Genomic DNA, 11,959 nt, shown 5'->3' with positions numbered 1-11,959 from the left:
CAGGTAATATTGGATATTGGAATATCGGAACCCTAGAGCAGGTAATATTAGGATATAGGAAGCTAGAGGCCATCAGAACATCGGAGAAAGCGGATATCGAAATATTAGAAGGTTGAAGCTATCAGAACCTCGAAACTTCTTAACATTTGAATTTTGAGAAGGTATGATATATGGAGCTACCTATATTGTTAAAAGCGCTGAGGGATGTGTAGTAGGAGTAAGAAATGTTTTCGTTGCAAAACCAAGGCTTGACAGGACACCTTCTATCTCCTCTAGTAAGACATATGGCGACATGTGATTTTCTTTGAGAAGATGGAGTGGAAACTGACGTCAACATGACGTGGAAGCAAGTGCACACGTGGCAGCTTGTTTTGGCATTTTCATTGGCCTCATGGGGCAAATAAGAGTGACACGTGTCACCACTCAGGAGGCGCCACATGGAGAAATTAAAAAGTCATGACATCATCCCAGAGGTCAGCATATCGAAGGTTGAGAACCTCGTAACTCCTGTGAAAATGGAATTTCAAAAGGTTACGATAAAGGGGGATCCGATATTATATGGCACATGGTCTTGTGGAGATCAAAGGAACTAAGGGCTAAGCAAAGGGAACTAAAACACAATTGGGACTTTGCAAAAGTTATGATATGTAGGGGCTTCGATCTAATGCTACAGTGGTATCCTAAGTCAACAGTCACAGGCTGAGTCTTATGAGAAAGAAGACGCTCAGGGAACTAAGCGGCAAGGGACTAAATGTATCAAGATTATGTGATATCGTAACGTTTTTTTTGTATGAGTTACGATATGTTAGGGCTCTGATAGAACAATACAGTGATTTAAAATGATTAATGGGTTGGCAACTAGAGATTAAATGCAATTCAACAAAGTTGGCTTATAGAGTAGTGGGATCTGTCGAAAGCATTGAGACAAGGCAACGAAGAAAATGGTCCACAAAGAAGAGTTGAAGAAATGAAGAAAACAATTGTTTACTTCGAGTGCGTGTCTTGTAGATTTAAATGAGAAACAGAGTGGCCATTCCTGAGTACTATCAAGCTCTATGGAGCAATGAATAAGCATGGCAAGTCATGGTAGAGTGTGCACGTAGATTTTGATTAAATTGTCAATGAAAGAAGTCAGAAGCCCATCCTTATGTTTAATGCCATGAAGAAATTCAACCTTCAGACGCAACAGGAGGAGGAGGATACATACTGAGGTACACTCGGGCAATGTGGAAATAGGCAGCAAAGACAACATTGTGCAATGTGCATCAGAAGATCAAAACCATTGATTGACATCAAGAAAAGTCGGGGTGTAAAGTGTATGGTTGCAAGGTTGACAAGGGGGAACAAAGTGTGTGTTATGAAATGAACAACGAGAGCAGAGATGAAAGGTGTGTAGCAGAGAGAAGGAAGAGGGATGAGGATATGCTATTATGAGCAAAGGATAGAGTGTTGTTGTATAGGACCACGGGAGTCTGTGGAACAATTGAGGATCAAGAGCAGAAATTGTTTCTGCAGTTGACTAGATTGGTATTTTCCATAATTGTATATGCCTTTGTTTTCACTTTGAAAATTGTATGATATAGTGGAGTGGTAAGAGCAGGTTGTAACACGCATTCATAAGAGGTTGGTGCCTCTTGGAAAGTCAGTGCTTGCTAACCTAAGGGGGTCAGCGCCTTGTGTGAGTGGGTGCTCACAAACAAATTGATGTAATTAAGTAGTTTCTTAATTTACATCATAAACAACAAGAAATTGGTGGTTTTTTCCCTCTGGGTTTCCACATGAAAACTCCGGTGTCAATAAGTGTGTGCTACTCGTGTGATAGATTGTATGAAGATATGAATGTTTAAACAAGATGCGCACTTTCTTTATGAATGAATGCTCTCATAAGTAACAAACAATAGAGAAAAGAAACTAAAATCATATTCAGTAAAAAGATTTAAGAATCTCACTATTACTGATTCACCCCCACGTGAGTAATTCCTTATCCCAATAGGTTCAACTCCATAGAAATATCAAAGTAGTACTTCTCCATCTCATGGTGGAAGTCAATCACTTGAACTTGCACTTGGAACCTACAACTACTTACATATTTAGCACCACATATATTACCACCTTATGCACCACATCCTCCCACCATACATTCATTGTCACATCGTCCAATAAACAATTATTTTAATAAGTTATTCATGGTTCCTATAATGCACATTGTAAAATGTTTCATGATATTTTTGTAAAAATATTCAACAAGTTTAATTATTTTATAGTTTATATAATTTTTTGATGATTTTAAAGGTAGATTGGTATTATCCTATAAAATTTGGGCTAATCATTTGAAAAAGTGGAAACTGATTATTTTTCTTTTTAACATGGAAGATTAATCCATTTAAAAATGTCAACCCCTAAAATTATTCAGGCGTATCTATGATTTTGATTTAATTATAAATAATTATTAAGTGGTGGAATCGATTTAACCTTCATGGTATGTACTAGAATATTCTTCCATATCAAATATTTTGATTTATCTCAAAGGTAGTTATGCCCCTTCTACCATTATATATATATATATATATATAAACTAGTGTGATATAAAATGAGCTGTGATATAAAACTAGTGTGATATAAAATGAGTTCATTGAAAGGCGGTGTGGGGAGCTGACGGCGGTTTTTTGCAATAAATGTCGCTGCAGTTGGAATTACATTTCAACATGAATCATGTTTTTGATCATGGAAATAGATTCAGCACCATCAAAAACGTCTAAAACGCCTAAAATTTTGAAATTTAACAACTATAACTTGGATTTACAAAAAAACTCGCCAAATTTTCTCTAAATATAATTAAAATTTCCATAACTTTCTAGTCCGACAACTCCGCAACCTCGTTAGACTACGCGTTTCAGAATGGTATGTAGGTAAACCCATTCCTTTTCAGAATGTATGACTATAATCTTTGACCATAGTTGAGTCGAAGTCCGGCACTCCTCGTGCAGAGTCGCAACCAAACAAACGGAGAAATCAATAGGTGGAAGTGACAACAGCCGAAAGGAAGAATCAGCGAAACTACGTGGACAGTGGACAGCACATCCTCTTACTAAAATCCTACTATTTTACATTATAGATGATGTAGCTATTTTATTTTTCCTTGTACATTTATATGTGGCAGCCACAATTATTATTTTTTCGATCATGTTAGGAAATCATAGCGATATTTTTTTTCCTTTTTAAGCCAAAAAAAATATATTTTAATTCATATCAAGGAAAACAAATAGAATACAGATTTATAGCCAAAAAAAAACTACAGGAAAAATAGAATACAGATTTATAGCCCAAAAAATTAGATTTAATAAAATAAATTTTTTATTAATAAATATACTCTTTCATATCAAATATTTTGATTTATCTCAAAGGTAGTTATGCCCCTTCTACCATTATATATATATAAACTAGTGTGATATAAAATGAGTTGTGATTTTATCGACATATGATATTGATAATCCATAATATTAACCCATACTATTGTAACAAAACCTATTAAAAAACAAGTATTGTAGGGAAGCTTAGTCCCAAGTTAGAAATGACTTTTTGGGAAAATTGCATTAAAAATATAATGTACATTGCTCAATGCTAATTAATAGTGGTCACTAGGAAAATCAAATACAAAGGAACTAATAAATTGATATATTAAGTGGATAAATTAATAGCTTGCACATGCACAAAGAATTGCATAAATTTTGGTAGGTAGTAGCCACTAGTAAACCTACACATTTACAATTTTACTCGTTGAAGTAAGCACATATAATGGTGGGAAGTAACTCTTTGTAAGTATATTTATTTACATCTTATTCCTATCCATTTTTTATCGAAATAATTGCTTAAATTGTGGTGGGAAGACACATGTCATAAATATGTTATTTATCTAAGTATGGGCTATTTTCAAGGATTTTATTTTTAGATTTTTTGGTGTAAAGCTTAAGAATAAAAAAGCACTATATGATTATCTAAAAATCAAATAGGAATATTGCAACCATATCCATAAATTTAAGATAAAATATGTCAAGCAATTATCCATATGCCATTATTTTATACAAAAATGCCATAAAACCTTCAAATTATAATCTAATCAAACATTTAATTTAATTTTTTTTAATAATCTTGAAAATTAATTATTTATTTTTCAAAATTAAACATTATAATTTAATTAAATTAATAGTAAATTAATAAAACTCAACCTATCAATAAATTATTAAAATCTTTGCATTAATGACTCATAGTAATCCTTAATTATATAAGATGATAAGATGTATATATATTTCATAAATGATATATTTCCTACAAATATAAAGATTCCGATCTACATGAACATCCCCTTTCGCATGCATTAGGATAATGTTAGCTTTAAAGTATTTGTGAAGAGGTAAGCAAAAAACATATATGCAATTTGCAAAGTTGTGAGGGTCAGCACGCGGATATGGATATAATGCTGGGATCAATCTCTATCATCAAAATTATAACAATCTCTCATAAATTCGTGGGCGCCGCAAGTATTATTATTTTATTATAAAAATCATGTATTAAAAGTGTGGGTCATTGGTAATCGTATGGTATTGTTATTATAATGGATGTTTTGTTATACAAAATTGCAATTTCAATATAACGATGTGAAAATGAAAATTGAATTTATGCATTCAATTCAATTAAATTAAAATAAAATATATTAATATATAGATATATAACACGTAAAACGTGATGTTTTTTGATGCTGGGAAGAGCTTCATGATGAAATTAATTTTTTATTACACTATCATTAATGTCGCCTCATTAATTTCGTCGTACATTCATTATCAAACTAATTCTCCGCCGGCGCCTCGATGTATTTGGTGATAGCGATGCCGTCTTATTCAAACTAAATTCTCCGCCGGCGCCTTCGATGTATTTGGTGAGACACGGGAAACAAGAAATTGCGTCATCCTCCGAGTTGCCCGCCAGTTGTGTTAATTTTTAAACGTGCCTCGGAGATTAAAATCGTGATGTCTTTGCAGTTGTCTATAACGCGATTTTTTGAAAGTTTTTAGCGGGTTTTTTCGGTCGAAATCCAGCAAGAATTTATTGGATTCGCAAGTTTGATAGCTAGTTTCTGCACAATGAAAGCATCCCAGGGGTTTTTCAGGGCGCTGAATCCAAATATGCAATTAAAAAACCATTTTAACTGCAACAAATCAAGATTTAACCTCAATTTCTTCAGCGAATTCCGTCACCGGAATCTAGAGCTTTATGATGCAATTCATTAATGTATTTGGTGAGAAACGGGAAACAAGAAATTGTGAAGAGAGCTTTATGATGAAATTCATTAATGTATTTGGTGAGACACGGGACACAAGAAATTGCGTCATCCTCCGACTTGCCCGCCAGTTGTGTTAATTTTTAAATCCCTCCTTGCATCTTTCGATGAACCCCGGCAAGCGAGAAAGGTTGAATTGAATTGTTCCACTGGCCATCATGTTTCTTGGTCAATGTACATGTGTCGCTATATCCCGGTCAATTTTGCCGTCGCCATTCACCCGCATCCGCTTACGCTCCAAGGTGACATGCCTTTAAATACTATGGCACCACTATATTGTCGCCTAACATCAAGTGTTTATCAGCTTACGCAAAAGATGGTTTGCTTCTTTGCTTCCATATTCAGCGTCCCACAATACACGGAGTGGAAACACGCAATTTGCCAGTCACTCGATCCCCCAATAATCTGTTACTTCATCTTTAATTGACTCCTGCATCATTCCAAATGGACTATCGATCAATTGATAATCGCTGTCTGCTTAATTTAGTTAATATTGCAATGTTAATGGTAGCAGTGTCTTCTGCTCTTGTGATAGTAACGAATGCGAATGGGTTAAAGGTGGGTTACTACCGCGATAGGTGCCCAGAGGCGGAAGCGATTGTAGGTGCAGCTGTGGCCAAAGCCGTGACAGCAAATCCTGGCGTTGCACCTGCTCTCATCAGGATGCATTTTCATGACTGCTTTGTGAGAGTAAGTATACATTCTTATAATTACATATCATATATGTAGTGGTATATATCAATTTCATGCGATAATCTGCTCATTGATGGTTGCAGGGTTGCGATGGATCAATACTGATCGATTCTACAGCAGGAAATCAAGCAGAGAAGGAATCACCCGCGAACAAACCGAGCCTCCATGGGTTCAAAATAATTGATGAAGCAAAGTCTATTTTGGAAGACAAATGCCCGAACGTGGTCTCATGCGCTGACATCCTTGCCTTTGCTGCAAGAGATAGCGCCCACCAAGTAATTAACCTACCCATACCTTCTATTTCTCGCTCTGTGATATTGTAACTATATCTTTATATTCATATTTCCGTATATTGGCTAGCGCAGGCTGGCGGATTAATTTGGGAAGTGCCAGCGGGACGAAGAGACGGAAGGATTTCTAGAGCATCAGACATCCCAGGGAACATTCCTGCTCCACAATTCAATGTGAACCAACTCACACAAAATTTCGCTGCAAAATTTTTGTCAGTGGAAGACATGGTCACTCTCTCAGGTAGCTACTGCTACTGATTAACAATAATCCAAATATATATTTGATTGAACTGAACTTATGATATCCCATCGTCAATCGTATTTTAACGTAATTTAATATATATTTTCAGGGGCGCACTCTATCGGGGTTTCTCATTGCTCTTCATTCAGCGCAAACAGGCTTTACAATTTCAGTGGAACATGTCATCAGGATCCCAGTATGGATCCTCGATTCGCTTTGTCACTGAAAGCCAAATGCCCAATCCCTACTTCTAATTCAAATTCTGATCCAACCGTGCATTTGGATTCATTGACACCCAGACGTTTAGATGAGAAATATTACATTGATCTTCAAGTGAAACGTGGAGTGTTGACCTCTGATCAGACGTTGATGTCGACTCCATCGACAGTCAGAATGGTGAAGATCAACTCCAAATACCCGTCCATATGGAGGAAAAAATTTGGAAGGGCAATGGTGAAGATGGGTGAGATAGGTGTGTTGACAGGGTCGCAGGGGGAGATCAGGAAAAATTGCCGGATTGTCAACTAGTTAAACTCAAACGGAAGCACAGCAACTGTGAAGGCACACCCAACTATGATATATTCCAATTATCTTATATTTTTATTCCAAGTCGGGTGCAATTTCACCCGAGTTCATAAGTATTTTTTGTTTTATAAAATGTTTTATTTCCATTTGTTTAATATTCCATTTGATTTGGGATCTCGCTTAGAATAACACAAGCAACGCCGAGAAATCTTCTTCAAATGAAACATTGGAGTATTCTGGTTTGAAGTCTATAAGGGTTTCCATGAAGCTCACAAATATACGAGCAGTACTGTAAAACCAATGCAATGTTATAAAAATTGACTTATTCTACTTCGCACTTTGGGTTTATGAAATTAACATTTTATGGCCGAATTACTTTACAAGAAGATTCTTGTTTTAATTTATCCACCGTTTTTCGGTTTTTCTTTTCTTGCAATTTTTTCATGTATCTAAAATCGATATCAAGATTGGCGCTACTAGTTAAGGCTGATACCGATTATGGTCGTGTCGTTTATATCCCAATACAAGAAAATAATTTTAATTTCGGATAAATGATTTTTTAAATTTTTGGGCGGTACTTTATGAAAAGAAGCCATTCATAATTTCGTTTGTGGCCCACCCTAGTACATTTAATATGTGGCATCTACCATTATTATTATTATTATGTTACATTATAGATGATGTGCTATTTTATTTTGCCTTATACATTTGTATTTGGCATCCAGTATTACTATTTTTTCAATGTTGTTAGGAAATAACAATGATGGTTTATTTTTACCCTTTTTAAGTAATATGAAGAAAGTTATAATAATAATAAAAAAGATATATAATAAAATTTTATTTTTATTTATTTTTACCATTTTTAAGTAATATGAAGAAACCAAATAGAATACATAGTTATAATAATAATAAAAAAGAGATATAATCAAATTTGATTTTTATTAATAAATTGGAATGTTTCAAAATTGAAATTAAAATTGTGGAATTAAATTTAATGGTGGCTATTTATTTTGTAAAAGAGAAGGGACAATTAGGTGTATTTTTTGCAATTTTTACAATCCATTACAATGTGACGAAAACCTTTTTTGTAACATAAAACAACAAAGATGATATCCTAAATATTCAAAAACCTTACTCTAAGAGATAATAAACCAAAAGATTTGTGGCTCATATCGTATTAATTGGTACATCAATTTATATATAATCTTTGTTTGTTGCAGTGGGTAGCCTATAAGAAAGGTCTAATCTTAGTTTATAGCTTCAAAATGTCCCTGGAAGAAAAAAGTGTAAAACATTGGCGAACTATAAAGACGATGGAATAGGTTGGTATTCACTAATATCCACACCACATCATTGGGTATTTTTTAAAAATAATGAAAATTTATAACATTATACTTATATATAGTCAAATTGATTAGAGAAAAACTAATAAATTTATGAATCAAAAAATTTGGAATAAGAAAATTATTATTAAATTATTATAAAAAACATTATTATGCAATTTTTTTTATTTCATAAATTTTTATCTATAATAGATATTTGCTTAAGCTTTCCGTCAATATATTATATACATTTTGTTTTGCTTGTGATCATTTTAAATGTTATGATTTATCCTTAAAATTCTAGCAATTCTCATTGAGATTATGTGAAATGAATGAAAATAAAATCACTACAATATGCAAAGCAACATATATTGTATAAAATGGTGGTAATTACTTTCTAAGTAAAGATGTGCACTCCCAAAAAATCCATAGAGGTTCAATAACCTCACTCTAAGTAAGATGGAAAAAAAAATAGAAATAAATACTAACTTCAAAGACTGCAATTTTTACATATAAATTCTATTTGTGTCATTTCTTGGAACTTCACAAAATTTATTCTATACTTTATATGTTTGGCAAGAATATGTTTATTGCTAAAAATGCATGCATGATACACATAAAACATGCCAAAAGTTTAGAACCTACAAAATCATAGTATAATTTCCTATATGTAAAACCATTTTGAGTTATCCACCTAGCTCAATCACCCCTTTAGAAAAGAAGGGTCCTCGTTGCCTCAAGTTCCTCTTCTTCTATCTAATAAACCTCTTTTAAACTAGCATTTTAATAAAATATTTGATTAATTATCCAGAAGAATGAACCATTCCTAATGATAATGACATATGGATGAGAAAAACATTAAAAAAAAAAATTGTTTAGTTGTCTTACATATCCATCATTATAAATAGAAAAATATCATTAATCATATCCTTAAAGAATCAGCCTAAATTTGTTGAATACTAAGAGGCAAGGGGTGGGATGGGTGAATTTGTATTATAAAATTATTTACCCTATATAACATATTAAATCAAATACACATAATTTCAATAGGCATTATACAAAACATAACACAAATAGTTTTATGTGGAAACTCATACAGGAAAAGCCCACGCAACAACTTTAGAGATGAATATAGGAACCAACCTTTTGTTACATTATTTGCAGGTGCTCACTTGCATAAGACACCAGTCCCACTTTTAGGATTTTCCAGCAACGCACCTTCACGGAACTCCAATCCCCTTTCAAGGTTTTCTAGGTAGTAGGCACCCACCTATAGGGAACCCTAATCCCCTTTTGATCTTTGATTCATATTTTGTATACAAATTCAATTAGTTGTCTCGTCTAATTTCTACAATCTACAAAAACCTAATTTCAACACTTTATAACAATCTACTCTACAACCATTCAAATTTTCAACAATCAATCTAAACATCCCTACTCTTTGCACTTTGAATTCAATAAATTTTCTCACTATAATTTGATCTTCTCTCTATTTTCTAATTTCTCTCTAATATTCCCCTCAACATTCACACCAATTGTCCTCTAATATTTATACTTGTTGTCCCTTAGCATTCATATTCATTGTCACTCAACATTCACATTAGTTGTTCCTCCTCTCACACATGATGTCCAACGGTCATCATACTTTCTAGCATAGTCACACACTCTCATTCATCATTCATACTTGCCATCACATAATCCTATTGTCTCTCAACATTCATACTCGTTTCCTATGTCATACTCATTTTAGATTCCTCATTTTTTTTTTACTGTGTATATGTTGTTTTTTTGTTTTCTCTTAGTGCCCATGGTTTTAAGTCAAACTTTGGTAGAGACCCATGATATTGAGTCTTGACTATGCCAATTTTATCTACTTTTTCAACATCTAAATTCTAACCATCTATTTCCTATAATATCATTATAAACTTGCAATAACATTTAGCCTAGGATACAAGCTTGGCAGATATACAACACAAGAAAAAATACATGAAATTGAGAACCCTATGATTTTTTATTCCAAAGATATACAATGCAAGGAATGATGAATATTGAGAAAGGGATGCAATAATATGTCTTCATATATTCAATAGCATCTCTCACATTTTCTTGTGTAACATGAATTCCAGTTCTTAATGTTGTGAAAATCTCCCTCTTTTTCTTCTAACATCAACTCTTTATTATGAATTCCATATCTCTCTAATGCCAATTTCAATTGACCAAAATATCTTTTTCTTTTGATTTTGTCTAAGCATCTCAACTTATTCAAACCCGATTGAAAAACCAGGCACTAAGAAAAATGCACCTGAACATTATGACAAAAATATGTCCAAGACTACTAAGAATTTACATGCATCAATGATAGAGGATTGTAGAATTTTAGTCATGTGGTAATCAAGGCTCCATTAATCACTTTACCATTAGCAATTTGGACTATATATGGTTCCTATGATGTCTTTAAAACCCTTTTATGCAACTATGTATGGGTGGAAAATAAACATCATAGGATCCATGAAGAAGATAAAGTGTCTAATTCCATCTATAACATTGATTAGAATGTAGCAGAACCATTCACTCTCAATAGTTCCTAGCTCAAAGAAACTAATGGCCATCCTATGAATGATGAAGAGGATTCAATTTGCAAGAGATCAAGTATATAGGTCATTGTGTCTCAAGGGTGCATCATCGACTAAAGGGCTCAAAATTGATTCAACCTAGGTAAACTAGTAGATTAAACATGTTGAGGTCCTATGTGTCGTGGCCATATTCTCAAAAATATAAATCCATATTAAATTAGGTTCTCTAATTAGGTTATTATCGCATGGTGCATAAATGTTAGTGCAACACTGTCACAAGTTGCTTGTTTACAAGATGTGACATTTTGTTTGCAAATGAAAACATAAAAGGAATGAGAAGTTTCTAGAAGATAAGCCTCATGGATTACATCTATCTTGACTAATTTAGATCTAACTCACATCCCTTATATGACTAAATCTTGACCTCCTCTTTTGAGCCTCCTTTATGCCTATAAATACAATTATAATTAAGTGAGAGAGGGATCTTCATTGATTTCAAAAATACTTTGGCTCTTAAATTCTCATTGAAACTCTACTAAAGTATCCAACTTATGATCCTAAAGCTTTTGAAGAAAGGTGTTGAGATGAGGAATAGATGGAAGGGGAATCTATAGTGAGAAGGCATCAATTTGTAGCCATTTTCTTGTGATAATACAATTATATGTTGATTTCACATAATCATTGTCTTTGTTTGATGATTTTTGGTATACATTTCATTGGCCATATATATAAGTCTTGCCAAATCATATTTGGACTGGATTTTCTTTTATTATTGTTTTTTTATGTTTTCTACAGGTGTTTTCTTTGTGAGCACTGAAGACAAGGGTCAAAGATACATCCTTTTGAGTAACTAGTGAGGACAAACTATGGTAAAAAAGTACGACTCACTTATCTCACTCCTTTAATTGGTGTTTTTATCTAAGATTTTATTGCAATGGACTTAAGGAAAGCTTTATATTTCTATTTCTATTTTTTTTTGT

General features: G+C 33.3%; 1 protein-coding gene across 1 annotated transcript; it reads left to right on the top strand.

Moving 5' to 3' along the window:
• Positions 1 to 5,643: 5,643 nt before the first annotated feature.
• Positions 5,644 to 7,380, top strand: LOC149245411 (peroxidase 5-like). The gene is made up of 4 exons (XM_089455586.1): positions 5,644 to 6,025; positions 6,112 to 6,303; positions 6,394 to 6,559; positions 6,669 to 7,380. Exons 1-4 carry the CDS (start codon positions 5,780 to 5,782, stop codon positions 7,085 to 7,087), a joined length of 1,023 nt encoding a protein of 340 aa, XP_089311712.1. The 5' UTR covers positions 5,644 to 5,779; the 3' UTR covers positions 7,088 to 7,380.
• Positions 7,381 to 11,959: the final 4,579 nt, after the last annotated feature.

This window comes from Pinus tabuliformis, chromosome 7, assembly GCF_031772625.1.
Source record: "Pinus tabuliformis cultivar Carrire ecotype Pingquan chromosome 7, CPIR1, whole genome shotgun sequence".
Classification (NCBI taxonomy): domain Eukaryota; kingdom Viridiplantae; phylum Streptophyta; class Pinopsida; order Pinales; family Pinaceae; genus Pinus; species Pinus tabuliformis.
Note: the sequence above shows the minus strand (reverse complement) of the source record. Positions and strands in the feature narration are given on the sequence as shown.